The sequence below is a fragment of the Peromyscus californicus genome, unplaced genomic scaffold, assembly GCF_007827085.1.
Source record: "Peromyscus californicus insignis strain IS unplaced genomic scaffold, ASM782708v3 Scaffold_14__1_contigs__length_90479793_seg_2, whole genome shotgun sequence".
Lineage (NCBI taxonomy): Eukaryota > Metazoa > Chordata > Mammalia > Rodentia > Cricetidae > Peromyscus > Peromyscus californicus.
The window spans coordinates 21,180,477-21,202,968 of NW_026294436.1; the positions used below are offsets into that span (position 1 = coordinate 21,180,477).

At 47.2% G+C, this 22,492-nt stretch overlaps 1 protein-coding gene and 1 non-coding gene across 2 annotated transcripts; both read left to right on the plus strand.

The window, feature by feature from the left end:
* The first annotated feature begins 1,782 nt into the window (after window positions 1–1,782).
* On the plus strand, window positions 1,783–17,560 carry Rabif (RAB interacting factor). Its single transcript, XM_052737012.1, has 2 exons — window positions 1,783–1,955; window positions 14,036–17,560. The coding sequence occupies exons 1-2, from the start codon at window positions 1,830–1,832 to the stop codon at window positions 14,279–14,281; spliced, it is 372 nt and encodes a 123-aa protein (XP_052592972.1). The 5' UTR covers window positions 1,783–1,829; the 3' UTR covers window positions 14,282–17,560.
* LOC128110204 (small nucleolar RNA SNORD19) lies at window positions 3,900–3,969 on the plus strand. The gene has a single exon (XR_008218159.1). It is a non-coding gene; the product is annotated as a small nucleolar RNA SNORD19 (small nucleolar RNA).
* Window positions 17,561–22,492: the final 4,932 nt, after the last annotated feature.

Here is a 22,492-nt window from a genome sequence, read left to right on the forward strand (position 1 = left end):
GACTACACAAAGAAGCCCTGCCTTGAAAACCCAAAAGATAAAAGGAATACAGAAGCAACAGCCTTGAGCACATTTTAGCACCCGTGTGAACTGTAGGTTTTCCATCACCCCAGGAGTTGTCTTTGTTTGATTCATTGAATGGCGTGTGATCATACAAACACCTGTGCAAGGGCCTGCCGCACAACTGCAAGACTTCTTGAGACAGCATCTCACTGTGCAGCTCTGGCTGTCCTGGAAACGCCTGTGTAGACCAGGCTGGCCTTGAACTGGAAGAAATACACTTGCCTCTGCCTCCCCAGTGCTGGGATTAAAGGCATACTCTACCATCCTCAGCTAAAACCGCAATACTGTTGGTCCCAGAGCCAAAGGAAAGCAGGACAAGAGGATAAAGTCCTTCGGCCTATCTGGCAGATGGATTGTACCTGCTAATCGAACCACAGCCTTTCTGTCATCAGCTCTTTCTGAAATTCAGATGTGACCATGGCAGTACTTAATATACATCCAATTATTGGTCAATATTGAAGTTGTGTCCTCAAGTTCCATAGATTCACATTTCCTGTACTAGAAAGTTCAAATTTCTTAACATGCATCAGCTCCATGGTGCTGAGGGGCTTATTCCACTATGTTGCACTTCTACGACAGTCTTTCTTCAGTCGCTGGAGAATGTGACCTCATTCTGAAGTCTTGCTCTCCTGACAATCCTAATTTCTAATAAAAATGCCACCTGGTGGGGGCTGGAGAGATGGGCCAGTGGTTAAGAATGTTGATTGTTCTCTGAGGATGTAGGCTGGGTTCCCAGCACCCACATGGCGGCTTACAACACTTAACTCCAGTTCCAGACATGTGGTGCCCTCTTCTGACCGCCACGGGCATCAGCACTCACGCTACACTTACATTCATGCAGGCAAAACAAAAATGTTAAAAAAAAAAAAAAAAAAAAAGTCACAGATAAAGACCTAACTCCCTAAACAGAGCTACTCCCTAATCCATGGTTCATTGGCAGCACTTTGTTATTGTCCTATGAGATTAGAGTCTGCGACCTTCTGGGGCTATATTATCACAATACACAATTCCAATCATGTAATGTGGAACTAATGAAGCGAGCCAAGGCTGCGCATGTTAAACAATAAGGTGGCTTAGTTGCTTTTCATTTTGATGTCCTTCTGGTCTTGGGAAGCTTATAACTAGAATTAATAGGATACAAAGATCAGAAAGTTAAGAGTCGTGGCTTTGGAACGCCCTGTTCGTTTGTAGACTTTTGTAGACACTGCAAACTAACCTTATCTTTGCCTTCTTCGTGCACTGTGCCTGAGGGCAAACCCTCAAAGATGACGACTACGTTTTCAAAAGCACTGTAAAAAAACGCTTTGGTGCCTCATAAATGTCCACTGTTAGACACTAGGCTTAAGATCTCCACGCAGCTTTTCCAACACGAAATATACTCCGCATTCTACATGGCTTGCTACGTAGGAAGCGAGTGTATGGTAGCTATATCTTGTTGAGGTGTGGTCTGAGCCGGATTGTCGAGGCAATGAAAATGTTCGAGAACTAAGTGGTAAGGCAGCCATAGTGGTTTGCCTAGGCCACTATTACGGGAGGCGCGGCGACCAGGTGGATACACAGAAAAAGGATTTGTCACAAAGTCATGCTGACACTTCGGGCCGGCAAAGAAATAAAGGCGCCTGCGCAATAGAGTCCAGACGCCTGCGCAGAGGTCCAGCGAGGGGCGCCCGGCGCCCCGCCCCTGCGGAGCCGCGCCAGCGTAGTTCCGGGTGAGCGGACCCAGACCGCGCGTGCGCCGTGGTGGCCCATGCTGTGGCGGCGCGGCGATGGAACCGGCTGAGCTGCAGAACGAGCTAGTGTCAGCCGAGGGCCGGAACCGGAAGGCGGTGCTGTGCCAGCGTTGCGGCTCTCGGGTGCTGCAGCCAGGGACTGCTCTTTTCTCTCGCCGACAGGTAGGGGAATACGTAGAGCTGATTAGGTTTACTGTCCCGAGCGACCGGCGGCTGGAGACTGGTCCGGGCTCCCAGGTTTCCGGAGACCGCGCCCTTCTTCGCGCGTCTTAACCCCGCCCACCTTCGCGAGGCCCCGCCCCGCGGGTGCGGCTGGCGACTCGGACCCCAGTGGCGGGGCACGGTTGCCCGACCGCCCTGCACCTCTCTCTGCAGCAAAGCCCTGGCTCAGCGGGTGCACCTGTCTCGGGCGGCCCACCTCTCCCAGGCCTCGGGTACCCTGCGCGAGCTGAGGGAGGGAGGAACCCCAGCCCCAGCTTCCTGGAGCTCTGGCCAACGTGCTGCGCCTCGCAGGTGTATCTCCGGCCGCCGCTCGGTGTCGCCCAGGGCACCTGAGAATGACTAGATTCCTGTCCCACCGCAGCCCTCACCCATCTTTAGTCCCTACTTTCTGTCTCATTTGCTGCTCCTCAAAGGAGCTCCAAAATCAAGTAGGACTCTGTGTGTGTGTGTGTGTGTGTGTGTGTGTGTGTGTGTGTGTGTGTGTGTGTGTTACAGCCTTGGCTGGCCTGGAACTCGCTGTGTAGACCAGGCTGGCCTCGTACTCAGATCCACCCACCTTGTTCTGCCTCCCCAGTGCTGGGATTAAGGGCGTGCACCATTTACACCCCGCCTTAAAGTAAGGTTTTTTTTAATAACCTTCTTAACATCACCCCATTGAGGAAATTTTTTTCTAAGCTTTTGTGTGTGTGTGTGTGTGTGTGTGTGTGTGTGTGTGTGTGTGTGTGTGTGTGTGTAGCATACCTACTTATAGGATAGTGCAAACTAATTTTACTCAGACCCTTACTATATAAATGGTCTGTGAGAACATGGGGCCAGTGTTATTTCATGTCGTTGAAGGATTGATAATGAAGTGCTATGTACTGTAACACAGCAGAATCCTTTTTCTAAAGAAGGAAAGGGGGGGTAGTGTCTCCCTTGTCCTGTGTGTTTTGATGATTTTCTGTAGTTCTATTTTAATAGGAATTCTGAGGGCAGGAATTAGAGTTCTCCGTTTGTTTTATAAAGTTAGGGGCCTCGTGGAGGGATGGAACTGACCGTGGCCTTGCATCCTAACCTGACCACTTATTACCACTGGAAGAGGTGCTGAACCTCCATGAGCTTCCACTTGCTCATTCTGAAAAAGTGAGGATGGTGAGCAGGCCGGCGTCTGTGGAAACTGAGTGCTGTGCCTCTGGTGCGGTACAGAACCGAGGCTGGATTTTAGGTCAGTTCTGGTATCCTTTTATGGCAGCTTGCCCGCTTTTGTAAACTGACAGAAACTTAAAGGTTGGGTAGTGGTGTGTGGTGGTGAGTGCCTATGATCCTAGCACCCAGGGCTACACAGTGAGTTCAAAGCCAACAGGGATACATAATGAGAGCCTGTCTATTCATTAAATAAAACTTTTTAAAAAATCAAGAAGTTCCTTAAAGGAATTTTATAGTTTATATATAAAGTTTTTGTTTCATACCTTTTATTTTATTTTATTTTTTAAGATTTATTTATTTATTAAGCATACAGTATCTTGCCAGCATGTATGTCTGCAGGCCAGAAGAGGGCACCAGATCTCATTACAGATGGTTGTGAGCCACCATGTGGTTGCTGGGAATTGAACTCAGGACCTCCGGAAGAACAGCCAATGCTCTTAACCACTGAGCCATCTCACCAGCCCATTTTATACATTTTAAATTGATGTTTTATAGGAGGGAAACTAGAAGCAAATTGAATTATATGTTAGAGTTTCTCAACAGAGCACCTTTGCAGAGAACAAACTATTTGTAACACACTCTTCCACTGGATCTCCAGCGAAGCTCTTTGATCATTACCCTGAATTGTTGAGAAGCCGCTCTCAGGTTAGTCTAGATATCTCAAGGCTGATATCGTCCCTCTTAGGGATGTCCTTCCTGGAGGAGAATATCTGAGCAGTCTGATTTTCACTGCAGACTGATAAGGTCCAAGTCTGACCTCAACATAGAAAAAAATAAAAAAGAAGCAAACAAATAAAGATACCCTTCCAGGGCGGGGCAGATGGCTCAGTGGTTAAGAGCACTGGCTGAACTTGAAATGCAGGTCAGGTGGCTCACAACTCTTCGTAGTTCCAGGGGATCCAACGCCTTTTTCTGCCCTCTGTGGGTACCAGGCATGCATGTCATATACATGCATACATGCAGGCAAAACACTCCTAAAGTAAAAATAAATAAATCTTTAAAATTAAAAATAAGGTCCTTTTGGCCTGGCAGTGGTGGTGCATCTCTTTAATCCCAGCACTCAGGAGGCAGGGGCAGGTGGATCTCTTGAGTTCGAGACCAGCCTGGTCTACAGAGTGAGTTCCAGAACAGCCAAAGCTACACTAAGAAACCCTGTCTCGGGGAAACAAAATCAGGATCTTTCATCTCTTAAGTGAACCTGGAGAGAGGTAGGACGTAGGAGGAATGCTTAGAGGTGGCCCACAGCGCTCTCATTCCACTCTGTAGGGTACACTAGTACAGTCTCTGGACGGGAAAGCTATGAAAGCCAAACCATGTACCCTACCTTTGATGTGATGTAGAGCCCGGTGATGACTCTGCCTTCCATTTCATAATCTAAGGCAGTAGGTTTTTCAACTGGGAGAGAGTTTGTCTCCAAAGCAAAAAGTCTGGAGACATACATAGATACTTTTGGTGGTAAAAACTGGGAAGGGATGCTGCTGACATACAGTAGGTGGGAGTTAGGGTTGCTGCTTAGAATCCTGGGGTGCCCAGGCCAGCCCTCACAGCAAAGAATTCTTTGGCCCAAATTTTCAGGAGTTCCAAGGTCCAGAAACCCGGGGCCTACATCGCAAAGTTCTAACACCTCAGCACCTACCTCAGTTGACCACCTCCTGGTACCTGTGGCTACTTACACCGCTGGACTGAGGCCCTTGTCCTGTCCACATGTGTGTATGTATCTCCTTTACCTAGACTGTGTACATAAGTAAGCGCTTAGGAGATATCTGGACTTAATGAATAAAAGCTATTAGTCTGGTGTAAATAGTAGGTTATTTTTGATATACTGGATCAATATTTTATAGTTTTATTAGTCTTTTTTTTTTTTTTAAAGACAGTCTCAGGCTGGAGAGATGGCTCAGAGGTTAAGAGCACTGACTGCTCTTCCAGAGGTCCTGAGTTCAATACCCAGCAACCACATGGTTGCTCACAACCATCTGTAATGAGATCTGGCACCCTCTTCTGCATACACAATAAATAAAAAAATAATAATAATAATAAAAAGACAGTCTCATGTAGCCCTTGTGAACTCCCTATGTGACTGAGGATGACCTTGAACTTACAGTCCTTCTGGGTTACAGGCGTGTACCACCACCCCAGTTTATGCTTTCCTGAGAGTAGGACCTATGATAGACTCCATGCCTGTTTGGCAAGAACCCTACCAGTTGAGCCACATCCTGCTCAGTATTCTGATTGGCACCTGTTTTCAGCATGTGATGTGTGTTCTTTTTAGTCAGAGAATTGGTTTCATATATAAATTATTCTTACCCTTGAAGCTGGTGTGGGATGACTAGTCCTGACTCTCAGTACCAATTGCTGTCCTGCTTTATTTTCTACGATATGATAAAGACCAGGCCAAAAGGCACTCGGAGAGGAGGGGGCTTATTTGGGTTACACGTCCTGATCACTGTCCATTATTGAGGGAAGCCGAGGCAAAAACTAAAGCATAGCAAGGAACTGAAGCCGAGATCATGAGGGAGCTTACTAGCTTGCTTTCAGCATTCTACCGCTCCCACAGCACGGCCCATTTAAGGTCTGAGCACTCAATGGCTTTTCCAACGCAAGGTTCCAAACACTTCCACAGTCCTCCCCAAAACAACATGTTTATCACAGCAATAGCCCGGGTTCTGGTACCGACTTCTGTCCTAGTGTGTCTGCTGTGGCTGTAATAAATACAACCAAAAGCAATGTGGGAGGGAGGGAAAAGTTTATCCCACCGTAATAGTTTACAGTTCATCATGGAGGGAAGTCATGGCCGGAACCTAGAGGCAAGAACCTGGAGGCAGGAAGTGATGCAGAGTCCATGGAGGAGTGCTGCCTCTGGCTTGCTCCCCCATCCTTTGCTCGGCCTGCTGTCTTATACAGCCCAGGCCTGGGGTGACATTACCCACAGTGGGCTGGGCCCTCCCACATAAATCGTCAAGAAAATGCCCCCACACATTTGACTGCAGGCCCATGTGGGGGAGACATTTTCTCAATTGAAGTTCCCTCTTTCCAGACGACTCCAGCTTATGTCAAGTTGACAAAAAACTATCCAGTACACTTCAGATCACAACTGTTTTAGATTTCAGAGGTGTGATTTTGGTGGTGGTGGTTGGGGGGTGGGGTGGAGGGAATCTTTCAATTACACAATGAAGTATTTTAGGTTTGGGAGACAAGTCTAAACATGGAATCTTTTTTGCATCATAAAAATCCTCCAGTCCACAATAAGCTGAAGATAATTTGATATATTTTTGGTGAGCCTGCATTTTGCCCACAACCCATCGTATGACATTAGGTGTGGAATTTTCCACTCACGTCCTGGCCGTGCTCTAAAAGTTTCAAACATTGGAGCATTTCAGATGGGATTTGGGGATTGAGAAACTTATATGTATGCACCTGGAACTGGAGTTAGGGAGGTTGTGAACCACTGTGTGGCTTCTGGGAGCCGAACCTGGATCCTCTGGAAGAGCAGTAAGTGATGCAGCCCCTGAGACATGTCTCCAACCCAGATTTCTGAACATCTTAACTGAAGTTGTTGGTTAAGCTAAGTAGAGACACCCAGTTTAAAATGTAGTGTGTTTTAGAAAGTTTTAAAAGTTTCCCTTAACCATGGGGATAAATCCTCCCAATGTGAGTGGAAGCTCGTGGTCAAGTAAGGATACAGGATCAAAAGGAAGGCTGAGCCAGGTGCCACAGAGTCTTCAATGGCAAGAGCGGCGTGGCCAGAACTTCCTTAGGTGACCGTGGTGGGTTCCCAAATGGTAGAAACCTTGCAGAGGTAATAAGGTCGTCGGCTGCTAGGAGCAAGAGGAGCATCTCTTCCTCTCCAGGTCTGACAGGTGTAGACTGCTGGAGCATGGCTGTGCTCTCCTCACCAAGAGCCTCATTCCTGTGTAAAGAAAAAGGGAAAGTCCGTGGAGTTTGGAAATTAGAAGATGATACTGTAGAAGAGAGACGTTTGGGGAAGAGCAGAAGACTGGCTTGTAGGAAGGAAAGCATAAACTGTTGGGGTGGAGTGGAAAGAAGACTCAGCACTTACGACACCTGTTGCTCCTGCATAGGACCCAGGTTCAGTTCCCAGCACCCACGTGGTGGCTCACAACCATTTGTGACTCCAGTTCCGTGGGCTCCAATGCCGCCTTCTGGCATCCACTGGCACCAGGCATGCACAAACGTGTAGACAAAATACCAACACACATAAGATAAAATTTAAAATCTAAAAAAAAAAATTTAAAAGAAAATAATATTGGGTTAAGCATATTGGAGGAGAGGACCTGAGGGCAGTAACCAAGACTTATAAAACTAAACATGTGCCGGGCGGTGGTGGCGCACGCCTTTAATCCCAGCACTCGGGAGGCAGAACCAGGCGGATCTCTGTGAGTTCGAGGCCAGCCTGGGCTACCAGGTGAGTTCCAGGAGAGGCGCAAAGCTACACAGAGAAACCCTGTCTCGAAAAAAAAAAAAAAAAACTAAACATGTACTTACAAACGAGCAGCACTCTGGGGCATTTTTCGCAGAGAAGTGAAAACTTACATTCGCCAGGCAGTGGTGGCACACGCCTTTAATCCCAGCACTCGGGAGGCAGAGGCAGGCGGATCTCTGTGAGTTCGAGGCCAGCCTGGGCTAGAGTGAGTTCCAGGAAAGGCACAAAGCTATACAGACAAACCCTGTCTTGAAAAGAAACAAAAACAAAAACCCTTACATTCATGTCAGACCTGTAATGAATGTGTGTGGTGGCTGCACTATACAGCGCCAAACTGTGGGCAGCACAGACATCTTTCAGGAGGGGAATGGAGTACTGTTCAGCAGTAGACACAGATGAACTAGGCTGTTCTTTTGGGTTTGTCTTGAGATAGCATCTCATGTCACGGACTGGCCTCACATTGACTCTGTAGTGGAGGATGACCTTCAACTCCTGATTCTCCTGCCTCTACCTCCCAAATGTGGGGATCACACTGCCACAGCCAGCTTGATCCAGACAACTTGAACGAATCTGCAGAGAATTCTGCTGGTGAGAAAGCCAAAGAAGATGATCAGCTTGATGAATCGATTGGTGTAGCATTCTCTGGCTCCCCCAGTCTCCGTTCACTTGACATAGTCTCACTGTGTTTGGAAGGTTGGCCAGCAGTTCTGTTACCCAGACTGGTCTTGAAGACCTCCCTGCCTTGACCTTTCCAGGGCTGGAATACACCATCACCAGGCCCCCTTTTTTGCGGGGTGGGGGGTGGGGCACAGAGTTTCTCTATGTAGCCCTGGAACTCACTTAGTAGACCCAGGCTGACCTCAGACTCACATAGATCTGCCTGCCTAAGCCTCCCAAGTGCTGGGATTAAAGTCAAGGGACACACCGCTAGGCCTTTTTTTCCTTTTTCCTTTTTCTCTTATGTGAGGCAGGGCTCATGTAAACTCTGTTGGCTTTGACGCCTTGTGTAGCTGAGGGGGGGACCTTGAATTCTCAGTCCACTTGCCTTCACCTAAGTGCTGGGATTACAGGCGTGGACCACTAAGCTCAGCTGATATGGTGATTTTGTGCATGCCAGACAAGCAACTCTATAAGCTGAGAGTTTGCCCAGGCCAGCCTGGAACTCATGATTCTCCCACCTCAGCATCCCAGTAGCTGGAACTGTAGGTGAGCACCACTGTGCCCAGGTCTGTAGATGGAACCATCTACACAGGTCTGTACAACTTATTTTTGAGATAGATAGATGGATAGATAGATAGATAGATTTTTTTTTGTAGGTTTCTCTGTGTAGCCCTGGCTATCCTGGCTGGCCTCAAACTCACAGAGACCCATCTGCCTCTGCCTCCCAGGTGCTGGGATTAAAGGCATGCGACACTACACTGGACCGTGTGTAACATTTTTGAAATGAGAGAATTTCGGAAATGAAGAAGGACTCAGTGGTTGCCCTCAGATGGGATTGAGGGGCAAGGTGTTGTTGATGAATGTGATTAGGAGAGAGCAGCAGAGCTCTTGTGACGGGGCTCTTCGCTATCCTGACTGTAAAGGTGAACAAATCGTTTAGAACTGAATAGGCAGGCAAGTGAGCACAAGCACATGGGGAACCCAGGAGGCTGAGGCAAGAGGATCAGAGTTCAAGGCCACCCTGGGCAACAGGCCCTTAAATGAAAAGCAACGGCGACACTCAGGAAGCTGGGGGGATCTGGATAAGATCTCCAGAGTGAATCAGTTCTTGTACTCTGACTGTGAGAGCTACCCCAGCTGTTCAAGATGTTATCTTCAGGGAGACAGTAAAGGCTCCAGGGATTTGTGTTACTTCTGTTTGCTCTGGTTTTGTCTTTTGCGACAGGGTCTCACTATGTAGTCATGACTGTCCTGGAACTGTGCCTAGATCAGGCTGCCCCAACTCACAGAGAACTGCCTGCTTCTGCCTCCCACCCAGGTGCTGAGATGAAAGGGCTTGGTTATTTCTTAAAAGCTTATGCTTATTTGTGTGTGTGTGTGTGTGTGTGTGTGTGTGTGTGTGTGTGTGTGTGTGTGTTTGTGTGTGTGTTATGCACATGTATATAATAAGTTCTAGCAGATTGCAGGAGCAAGCACCAGGTCACTTGGAGCTGGAGTGACAGGGAGTCCTGAGTCACCTGAAGTGGGTCCTGGGAACCAAAGGAATGATTATAAGAATAGCAGGTGCTCTTAGCTGCTGCCAGGCTCTCTCTAGTCCTTTTGTGGGTTTTGTTTTGTGTGTGTGTTGGGGTGGTTGTTGTTGTTGCTGCTGCTGCTGCTGGCTTTTGAAACAAGGCCTCACTGTGAAGGCATCACTGTGTAGCCCTGGCTGACCTTGAACTCGAAGTGATCCACCTGCCTCTGCTGAGACTAAAGGTGTATGCCACTATGCCAAGCTCCTTTGTGTTACTTCTTAAAACTAAATGTGAACTTGTGAGGACAGTAAAAGAAACAAGTCAGCCATAAAAGGACATATGCAGTATGCTTCCACCTACATGAAATACCTTCTTCTTTAGGCCAGCGAAGGGAGAGTAAGGAGGGTGGGTGAATAGGGAGACACTTCTTCAGTGGGACCAGAGTCTCGGTTTGGGAAGACGGGAAGGCTCTGGTGACATGTAGGCGGTGGTGGCACAGTCATGTGAACATTCTTACGTACTGGACTGTACACAGAAAAGAAGGCAGTTAAGTGGGGCACTGGAGAGATGGCTCAGCAGCTAAGAGCACTTACTGTCCTTCCAGAGGACCTGAGTCTGGTTTCAGCACCCACACTGGGCAGCTCACACCCCCTCTAACCAGCTCCAAAGGATCCAAGGGCTTCTTCTGACCTCCACAGGCATGCACACAAGTGGCATTCATTGACACACATACACATATGTACACATAAATAAAAATATGTTTCTTGAGTGGTGACTTGTCTGTAATTTTACCACTAACACATACACACACACACAATCAAATGGAACATGAATCTCAGCTATGTAAAGTAGTGTTGTTTTAATATTAACAATGTGATTATTAGTCCCCCTGCCCAGACAAAGAGATTGGGTTGGCTGGCTGCTCTTTGAGGTTAAGGAAAAATCTGCTTATCTAATTGAATGTGGATTTTACTGTGAGATGTTTGGTTTATGAGCTGTGCTCTATTTACATGCCAACGTTTCATGTGATGGGCAGTTTATGTTTTTTCTTTCATTTGTTTTTTTTTTTTTTTTTTTTTTTTTAGATTTTAGCTTCTTGGCAACCTTTAAGTTTTTTGTTTGTTTATTGAGACAAAGTCTCACTATGTAGCTTTGGCTATCCTGGAACTAACTCTTTAGACCAGGCTGGCCTTGAACTTACAGACATCCACCCACCTCTGCCTTGCAAGAACTAGAATTAAAGGCAAGCCCCACAACATCTGGAATGATTGATGACTAAGCTTGTCAATTTGACTGAATTAAGAGACTCCTAGGAGCCAGGCCTTCAATCCCAGAGTGAGAGCGAGTTCCAGGACAACAGCCAGGACTACACAGAGAAATCCTGTCTCAAAAAACCAAAAAAGAGAGAGAGACCTAGGAGATTAATAAGGAGTCTCTCAGGCTCTGTTCTGTGAGGGCTAGCCAAGGAGGGCTCTGATGATGGTTTAACCCATTGATGGATTTGGATCTGCGCAGACTGTAAGGAGGGGTTGGAACGGTTGTGGTGGAGGGTGGGGATGGGTGTTGCGCTTGGTTGTCTTGTCCTGCCCCTTCTTGTGATTACCTCCTCTGCTTCCTCTCCCCTTTGATGTGCATTGCTCTGCCTCTGTCCACATGATGATGAGCTCAGACTGTGACCAGTCCTTGATCCATTGATTGCTCCTGCAGAGGACTCAGGATTGGTTCTCAGCACCCATATTAGCTCACGGTCATCTGGAACTCCAGTTTCAGGTGATCTATTGCCCTTTTCTGACCTCAGCAGGCACTAGGCACACACATGGTGCATATACATACATGCAGTCAAAACATTCATACACGTAAATAAACAGAAGGAGGAGGAGGAAGAATAAGGAAAAAGAAAAAGCTGAGCATGGTGCAAACCATTAATCCCAGCATTCATGATGCATAAGCAGGCAGACCTCTGAGTTTGAGGTTAGCCTAATTTACGTGGTGAGTCAGGTCAGTCAGATCTACATAGTAAGACCCGCCTATCAGAGAGAGAGAGAGAGAGAGAGAGAGAGAGAGAGAAATATGTATGTATGTATGTATATGTTTTGCCTATTAATCAAAGTACTCAGGGAGCTGTGAGGCAGGAGGATCATGACTTGAACAGCTAGGGCTATAGCAAGACGCTGTCTCAAAATAAAAGTATTGTGGGTTTGCTGGCGTTGCATTTTGCAGTAGAAAATATGCATATTACCCACACAGGAAATGAAAGCAACTGTTTGTATGCATGTGCACACATGCACCGAAGGCTTGCTCTCTCCTAGGAACTGAGAATATAGGTAGGTTGACGTTTGCAAGTTCTTGGGGATAGGAGCCAGAGAGATGGCTCAGTTCTTATGAGAGCACTTGCTGCTCTTCCAGAAAACCTAAGTCCTCAGCACCTGTGTCAAGTGGCTCACAATCGCCTGTAACTAGTTCTAGGTAATCCGACGCCCTCCTCTGGCCTCCACAGGCTCCCCAAACATAACATGGCATGCACTTAAACACATGCATACACAAATAAAAGTTTAAAAAAATCTTGAGGATAGCACTTCAAATTCTAAAATTAGATTTCCTTTTTTTTAAATAAGATAAATCCAATCCAGGAACAAATAGATATTCTCATGGCGAAAGACAAACAAGAAATTAATGAGACACTTTTAGGGGCTGGAGAGAGAGCCCAGCGGGTAAGAGCACTGGTTGCACCTACAGAGGACCCTGGTTTGATTCCCAGCATAGATGCTCTAAACCAACTATCACTCCAGTTCCAGGGGATTCAACAGACACACATGTGATGCACACATATACATGCATGTGGACAAACATTCATACACATAAAATCTAGTAAGACATTTTTCAGAAAATGTGATCATAGTATGAGGAAACTGTCAGGTGTGATGAATACATTCATATCTTAAGTATGCTATTTTCATCAGCATGTACATGTGTCCAGATGTGGCAGACTGTGCACTTTAAATATGTGCTGGTTATGCAACAGTGATTCTTCTTTAAAAGCTCTCTTTTAAAAATAAAATAAGTCATGTGGTGGTGGTGCACACCTTTAATCCCAGCACTCGGGAGGCAGAGGCAGAAGGATCTATGAGTTCAAGGCCAGCCTGGTCCACAAAGCAAGTTCCAGGACAGCCGGGGATACACAGAGAAGCCCTGTCTTGAAAAACAAAACAAAAAAAATATTTAAAAACAAAAAAACACTGACTGTGGGTCAGAGACTTCCTGAGACTGTTGTTCCTGAATACCAACAAGGGACCAGCCACGCCAAGTCTGCAGGCAGAACCATCTTATTGCTTGTTGAGGAAGCAGGGCGGCCAGCCGGTGTGGCTGATACGCCGTGAAGCTAAGGGGAAGCTAGCTCATGCAGTGCCTTGGACTCCATGGACGGTGAAGCAGAGAAGCCGCCTGCCCAAGTGCCTCTCCCATATCCCTTAAGACTCAGAGCAAACCCCCGGGTTCCCTCTCCCGTCAGAACCTGATGCTGAGCTTGGTGGTCATAAAGAAAGAAGAGGGCACTGACTGGTCTCACAGTGACGTCATCGCAGGGCTGGATTCAGACAAGCCCGAACACTGGATACGATGGGACAGCCTGAGAATTAAAGATGAATGGGAAGTTCTGGGCAGTGGTAGCTCTTCGGTTTCCTCTGTGTGTGTTGGGGATGGGTTGTTAGAGTTGTGCAGCCAGTGAAGAGGCCCTCGTATCTGGTTTGGCCTGCGATTGGAAAAGCGTCACGGGAAGGGAAGGAAGGGGCAGGCAGAGGACAGCTCTGAGAGCAGAAGCTGTTGGCTAGTGCTGCGTGGTTTATGCCCATGCAGCTGAGTCAGTAAAGACTAGAAAGTGGAAATTCAAGCAGAGAACCAGGGCAAGCCAGGTGGGGTGGCAGCACGCCTTTAACCCCAGCACCCAGGAGGCAGAGGCAGGCGGGTATCTATGAATTACAGGCCAACAAAGGTATGGAAGAACACGTCTCAAAATAATGCCAACAGTGATAATAGTGACAATCAAGGCAGGCACCGGAAGAGCGTCCGAGTGTGTGACCTAATGTGATGGCTACTGTCTTTTTTTCTTTTCTCCCAGTCCAGAAAGCTGCTAGGCATCCAGGTCGCGTGTAAGTAGAGTGGGAGTGAAGAGGTGACCGGACTCAGTCCAGCTTTTACGGTTCTTATGTTCTCTCCCCCTGCAGCTGTTCCTCCCCTCCATGAGAAAGAAGCCAGCTCTGGCTGACGGCAGCGACCCCGACGGTGATCTCCTCCAGGAACACTGGCTGGTGAATGACATGTTCATCTTTGAGAATGTGGGCTTCACCAAGGACGTGGGCAACATCAAGTTCCTGGTCTGTGCGGACTGTGAGATCGGACCCATTGGCTGGCACTGCCTGGACGACAAGAACAGCTTCTATGTGGCCTTGGAGCGAGTCTCCCACGAGTGACTGAGGGGACTCCACGCCAGCTGTAAAGCTCTGCCCACCAGAGCCGACGCTGAACCTGTGGTGGCTGCCATGCCGGCAGCCTTCTCGGTACTAATACAAACGATAAGCACCGGTGTTTGCCCTTGAACTTGCAGAGGGCCGTCCTGCTTCCTTCAAGCCTCAGTGCATGCCTCCCACTTAGTCCTCTGTGCATCACAGCTGTCCTAACCCCCACCCCCGTTTTGGAACATGGAAGAACTCTACATGTGTAGTCTGGTCCTTGGCACTCCTCCTGGATGCCGTCCAGGGCTCCCTTCCTGCTCAGCAAGAGCAGCGGTCAACTTTTTAGCCACGGTAACAGGAAAAAACGCTCACTTGCTATTAGTTGAAACTCCACCTTTTTCTCATTCAAGAAGCCCGGTGTAATGGGCGCACACCTGCAGTCCTACCTCTTGGGAGGTGGAAGCAGGAAGATCAGGAGTTCAAGGCCAGCCTCAGCTACATGGTGAATTCTAAGCCAGCCTGGGCTATGTGAGACATCTCAAAAGACATAAAGCATACAAGTATTTGAGAGTGACTTCGTTGTACTTGTCTATAGCAATTTATTCTTTTTAAAAGTAAAACATTTACAAATGTCAGTGTTTAAACCACTAGTGAGAAACACATTACTTTAGACATGTTTTCAATGCTGTGTTTGAGACCCTTTGTTCCAGGTTGATAGTGACATTTGTAGTGAAGATGAATGTGGCCCTTCTTCCCGCTGATCTTGACTAGGTTTCTCTTTTCATTAGGGGCCTCCCTGCTTCAGCTTCCATTGTTAACCCTAAAGGAACTCAGCCCTGTTTACCAGGCTCTCTTGGAATCGGAGTGGAGGGTGGAGGATATACCAAGGATTGCTTAGCCGAATCACCCCTGGGTTTGTTAGGGAAGATTTCTTTAATGGCTGCTGTCATCATTCATAAATGTAGGTTGTAAGGTCCTCAGGATTTTGGTTCACTTGGACTGTCTGTACCCAGGATCCAAACCCTTTCTATGGAGATTTCCATTGTTACGGGGTTGGTGCCACCTTTCCTCATTAGCCAACTTAAAACTTCAACGTGATTTCCAGTTATTTTATCATTTCTCTTCTGGAGTGACCGGGTAGTTTAAAAGGACTCTGTATAAGCAGTTCAACTACTTTGCCATCATCCCTTCCTCTGGGGACTTAACATTGGAGTGTACAGTAAGTAGAGACCCTGTTATTCTTATAATACCAGCAACCTGGGGGTCAAGGCAGATCAAGGTCAGCCTCAGTTACATATCAAATTCAAGGCCATTCTGTACTGCTTGAGAGCTTGTCTCAAACAAACAAAAAACAACAAATAGAAGTTGGAAAGATGGCTCAGCAGTTAAGAGTGTTCGCTGCTCTTTCAGAGGACCTGAGTTCAATTCCTGGCACCTCCATCAGGGGGTTCACAGCTGCCTGTAAGGCCTGTTCAAGGGCATCTGCACTCTGGCCTCTACGGTTGCCTGCACACGTGTGGGGTGCATACAGAAAAGCAGACACACACACACATAAGTAAATGAAAATTTTACAAATTAAAAAACAAAAGTTCCAGCGAGGCGGTGGTGGCCCACGCCTTTAACCAGCAGCATTGGGGAGGCAGAGGCAGGTGGATATCTGTGAGTTCAAGGCCAGTCTGGTCTACAAAAAGCAGGTTCCAGGACAGCCTGGGCTGTTACACAGAGAAACTCCCTCTGCATCTGTTTCCTGGCTGTTCCTTCCTCACTGAAGTTTCTTAAAGTACAGGCCCTGGGCAGTTTTGCCAGCACCCTGCACACTTAGGTGGCTTTCACTCAGTCTGAAGGGGCTCTAGCGGCAAAGGAGAGACCATGTTTTCCAAAGAGGTGAGCACACCTTAGAATGGTGTTTTCAGGAAAACAGCCAAGGCTGACCCGCTGGGGTCCAGAGGAACAAAACAAGCAGATGCCTCTAGGGACACATGAACCTTCACTTCACAAGTCAGAGACCTAAACTGAACTAGGCTTTTAACTCCCGCCCCCTTTTTAAACCACAGAAAGAATACATGTTAATTGTATATCAAAGTAAGAATCAGTAGCCAGGTGGTGGTGGCGGCTCACGCCTTTAGTCTCATCACTCAGATGGCAGAGGCAGGAGGATCTCTGTGAGTTGGAGGCCAGCCTGGGATACAGAGTGAGTTCCAGAAAAGGCTCCAAAGCAACAGAGAGAAACCCTGTCTCAAAAAAAAAAGAATCAGGCCGGGCGGTGGTGGCGCACGCCTTTAATCCCAGCACTCGGGAGGCAGAGCCAGGCGGATCTCTGTGAGTTCGAGGCTAGCCTGGACTACCAAGTGAGTTCCAGGAAAGGCGCAAAGCTACACAGAGAAACCCTGTCTCGAAAAACCAAAAAAAAAAAAAAAAAAGAATCAGTATAGAGTTCTCATTAACTCACACTTCCACTGGGCAGGTCTTGCCAGTGGTAACGTGTATAACCTCAATGTCTTTCTGTGTGCAAACATGTAGTTTCCTAAACAAATATGAGAGCATACTGTACTCTTTTATATCTTGTTATTTTTTATTTAACGAAAGGGGAACGTCTTCCTTATCAGTAGACGCCCAGCCCTGAACACGGTTGCCAATGCTCCTTGTGTTGCTGGGCTATAGTTCCGGTGATCCACGTTGTGTTGCCTCCAGCTGCTCCTGACCGTGACACGGCATACAGGGTGTTAACTCTATTTCCGGTCCTTGGCGTGCATTGTAAGGAGTGCGGTTGCAGGGTGGGCATGCTGTGGACACATTCTCCACAGCAGCCTTATTTGTCCACTCCTTCAGCAGTGGGAAAGAGCACTCAGTTTTCTGCCCCTTACTAATGCTGGGTATTCTTTATCATTAAGAAACACTTGCAGCTTCTGTAAGTATCTTATTGTTTTATTTGTACTTATTTCTGGTTAAAAAAAAATTATGGCCACATTCTTGTTTTTGTGGGGTTTTTTTTGGGGGGGCGGTTTCGAGACAGGGTTTCTCTGTGTAGCTTTGGAGCCTGTCCTGGAACTCACTCTGTAGACCAGGCTGGCCTCGAACTCACAGAGATCCACCTGCCTCTGCCTCCCTAGTGCTGGGATTAAAGGCGTGTGCCACCACCACCCAGCTAAAAATTTCACTGGTGTGAAATCCAGTTCTTTCTTTATTTTTTTTTCAACTTGTTTTTTCAAGAACTGCCAAATGTTGTTGACCCAGTGACTAAAAAACCCTGAACTACTGCTCTTCTTTTTCATTTAATAAAGTCATTGAAACGGTGAAGTTTGGGTCCTGTCTGTCTTTGGCAAAACACGTAACTTGTGCAAAGCGGAGGAAAGCTGAGTCCTGAGCAGCGGTGGTTAGCTTCAGCTCTGTCGACGGGCTGACCCGTCACTTAAGATGGTCTACCTTCCTTGTCAGCCTCCCACCCCTTGACGGATTAATGACATGGAGCATTAATAAGACATCTTGCTGAATCTCTTTGGAATTGATCTTTTCTCCATTAGAGTCCGTTTTAAAATCCCATGTCTTACAAGTCGGGCATGTGAGATTTTAATTGCTCTGTCACATCTTTCTCATGAATCCTAGAGATGCCTGCTCCTGCCTCCTGAGTACTGGGAGTAAAGGCGTACACTGCCACACGGGGCGCTGTTTCTTTCTCCCTCTCTCTCTTTGAGACAAGGCCTTATGTATCCCAGGCTGGCTTCAGAATTGGTGTTGCCAAGGATAACCTTTTACTTTGCTACTTCCAGAGTGCTCACTAGAGCCTGAGCACGCTAGGCTAGCTCTGTACCAGACGATCTACATCTCCAACCCTGTAATTGCTTTTTTGAAAATGTACATTATAGACGATAGCACATTTTTAGTTGTGTGTCTATGATGTCCAGTATTTCCCTAACTTATATAATTCATAGACTGTTTTGTGAAAACTCTCCTTTTGTTTTTTCCCTTCTCATTGTTTGCTAATAAATGAGCTTGTTTAAAAAAAAAAAAAAAAAAAAAAAAAAAAAAGATGGTCTGTAAACAGCGGCACCTCTCTGTTCCTCTCCTGTTTTTTTGTTTTTTTGTTTTTTTTAGATTTATTTATTATGTATACAGTGTTCTGCCTGCATGTATGTCTGCAGGTCAGAAGAGGGCAACAGATCTCCCCAGATGGTTGTGAGCCACCATGTGGTTGCTGGGAATTGAACTCAGGACCTCTGGAAGAGAAGCCAGTGCTCTTAACCTCTGAGCCATCTCTCCAGCCCTGTTCCTCTCCTGTTACAGGGCCTCTGGAAAGTACTTGCAATTCCACCGCTGCTGCTTGCCTTAGGTGGACAGAGGTAACCAGTGGTTGCTGCTGGGAATATAGCATCTGTTGTGGCTGTTCACTAGAGAAGACTGCTCAGACATGGCTTTAAGCCAAAAAAAGTCATTATTAGCTGGCCAATAGCACAGCCTTCTTCAGGGTGAGCACAAAAACCATATCCTGAGTTGATATACTTCTTTTAAGAACAGTTAGCCAAGGCCGGGCGGTGGTGGTACACGCCTTTAGTCCCAGAGCTCAGGAGGCAGAGCCAGGCGGATCTCTGTGAGTTTGAGGCCAGCCTGGGCTACAGAGTGAGTTCCAGGACAGGCACCAAAACTACACAGAGAAACCCTGTCTCAAAACACCCCCCCCCAAAAAAAAAACCAAACAAACCAGCCAGGGGGCTGGAGAGATAGCTCAGTGGTTGGGAGCACTGGCTGCTTTTCCAGAGAACGTGGGTTCAATTCCCAGCACCCACATGGCAGCTCACAACTGTCTGTGTCTCCAGTTCCAGGGGATCTGACACCCTCACACGTGTACATACTGGCAAAACACCAATGCACATAAAGTAAAATTAACAACAAAAACAGATGGAGGTGGAACTACAGAAGCCAAAAGGCAAGGTTAGTCCATTTAGAGACTTTCCTGGAACTATGAACTTTGATGGATTAGGCCTTTGTTTTAGTTTTGGCAGGTGGTGCTGTCTACATGTTGATTTTACAGCCTGAATGGTACTTCCACCATGGAGTCAGCTGTGCTAAGGTCTAGAGACCTGCTCAATAAGGTCTGGGGCCCTATTACAACATCCTGCAATTCCAGGCTGGATGTGCAGGTCCTTGGTAAGACATCTGTGTATCATGTTGCAGTCTGGCTGTAATACCTAGCAAATAACAAAATCCCTGCAGTTCCAAAGTCAGGTGCACCTGGCTTTGCCAGGGCCCATTTACTTCTACAAAATTGTCGTTTGAAAACATAGAGGGGCTGGAGAGAAGGCTCAGAGGTCAAGAACACAGGCTGTTCTTCCAGAGGTCCTGAATTCAATTCCCAGCAACCACAAGGTGGTTCACAACCATCTGTAATGAGGTCTGGCGCCCTCTTCTGGCCTGCAGGGATACATGCAGACAGAATACTGTATACATAATAAATAAATCTTTAAAAAAAAAAAAAGAAAAAGAAAAGAAAACACAGAATCGGGTTGGAGAGATGGTTTAGCAGTTAAGAGTGCTTGCCGCTGTTGCAGAGGACCCACGTTAGTTCCCAACAACCATACGGTGGCAGCTCACAACTGTCTGTAACTCGGGCTCCAGAGGATCTGACACCCTCTTCTGGCCTCTTCCAGGACCAGGCAAGAATGTGGTACCCAGACAGACATACATGCAGACAGAAAACACATGCACATAAAAACAAAAACAACCTCACAGAATCAGCTGGGCATGGTGGCCTTTAATCCCAGCGAACGTGAGGCAGATGCCTGCGTGGTCCACATAGTAACTGCTGGGCCATCCAGGTCTACATAGTAAAATTTAACAAAACAACAACAAAAAACAGAGGTGGAAATACAGAAGCCAAAAACCAAGGTTAGTACATTTAGATACTTTCCCAGAACCATGGACTTCGATGGATTAGGTCTTTGTCTTTTTTTTTTTAAGTGTTATTCTACGAAGCTTATCCTGTAAAAAAGGTCTTCTCAAAAGACTGGAAAATCAGTTTTTTCTCATCCAATCTCGATAAGGTGATAAGGAAAGGAAAGTGGACTGTAGGCACCTTCTTCAACTGTGCTGACGTGTTTGCATTGGTAATTCTCTTGTAAAAGCGTATGCAGCCTTGGCCCTGGTTCAGAATGGGAAGTAAGGCACACCTAGGTGCTCACTATTACTTTGGCCCCTTCCCCCACCCCCACGCCCACTCCTGAGGACTGATCCACACAGGACAACTTGTAGGGGTTAGTTATCACTTTCCAGGCTTGGTGGCAAATGCCTTTATCCTGAGCCATCTTGATGGCCATATGTTGACACTTTACTACTCACTGGACAAGATATTCTCGTTCCTACAAATTTTGTCCATCTTCTTTTGCCCCTCCCTTGATCAAACTAACGGTGGCTATCGTTTTAGTTCATATTATCCTATGTCTGTATGGTAGAGGAGGATGGAGGATGCATGCAGCTAATGGGTATGTATCGGCTGGTCAGGATGCCCTCCATGTCTTCCATTCCAGCTGACCTTCGGATTCTGGTGAGGTGGAAATATTTTGGAATATCTTAAGTTCCTGAAGAGTTGTGTGGAAGTAGTGTGTTTGCTGTGGCCCAGGAGCTGCCATCAGTGAGGTGAGATACAGGAGACGGCTGAAAACATGGCTCAGAGGGTAAAAGCACTCCCCTCAAAAGCCTGACAGTTGGAGCTCGATCCTGAGAACCTAGAGGAGAACCAATTCCTGAAAGTTGTCTTCTGGCTTCACGTGCACTCTCCCTAATGGACAGACACACACACACACACACACACACACACACACACACACACTCACACGCGTGTGCACACAAATAAAATTAGATTTATTTAAGAGGTAAGAAGCTGGGTACAGTAGTAGCATGTAGTGGGTAGCCATTCCAGCTTTGATCTGGAAGTTCCAACCCCCATTGAGACTTCGGCAACTGCCACGCCTACAAGGCGGGGCCAAGGGAGGCGCGGGGGGCCCGAGATCTGGATCGGCGGGCGCTCTCTCTGTTGCGGGACCCTGGACTGGAGAGGTGGACTGAGCAGAGCTCCAGAGAACACCGCTGGACTGTGATACACCTTCCCCAGACTCCGCGACCTACCTATTCCTTAATTTGTAAGTTACGCCATTAAATAAATCTCCTTTTAACTACGTGGAGTGGCCTTAATAATTTCACCAATAGTAGCACATAAATTAATCACAGTGCTCTGGAGGCAGAAGCAGGCAGATCTCTGTGAATTAGAGGCCAGCCTGGTCTCCATGATGAGTTACATGCCAGCCAAAGCTACCTAGCAAGGCCTTGTCTCAGTAATAATAATACAAAAGAGAAAGAGATGAGAGATAGGAAACTTAAGCTTGGAGGCAGTTCAGACAACATAACTAAATCCATAGACCCTTAAGAGGCTTAGTTCCCACTGGTTGGATGTAAAGAAGTGTGTCTCAAGAGAGGGTGGTGTGATTTCCACAAGTGACACTGTGGATGCCCATCTCCAATAGTCTGGGCTACAGCTAACTGTTCAGCAGGAAGGGAAGGACGTCCTTAATTGGCTGACTCTACTGGCAGGCACAGCCCGTTTGAGGGAGAGATGACAGGATTGAGTGGATTGTTATGAATTTGCACAAGTGGGGAACCCCCAGATGGCCAGGCCAGGATATCCCACGTGTGAGGGAAACATGCTGGGCAGATGCCGGGGTGGGGGGTGGAAAGTCATTCACACCCAGGCGCTGCATCCACGTGGAGAGTTTATTATAATAGATGAAGAGAAAGAGGAAAGAGAGGGACAGGAAGAAAGAGAAGGGAGAGAAAGAGGAGGTGTGGCGCCTCGTGGGGGGGAGAGAGAGAGGAAGGAGAGGGGTTTTTCCTTAAAATGAGGCTTTCCGTGTCAGGATGCAGGGTGGCGACAAGGGGCGGGACTTCAAAGGGCGGGTCAGAATATTAACATGGAAGACTTCAGTTTGTTTTTTATAAAGGTTTATGACTTCTTTTTTTTGTTTCTTTGTTTTGTTTTTCGAGACAGGGTTTCTCTGTGTAGCTTTGCGCCTTTCCTGGAACTCGCTCTGTAGCCCAGGCTGGCCTTGAACTCACAGAGACCCTCCTGCCTCTGCCTCCCGAGTGTGCGCCACCACCACCCGGCAAAAGTTTGTGACTTTAAGCTTTTTTTTCCCCCCAAGACAGGATCCCACATACCCCAGGCTGGCCTCAAACTTGCTTTGC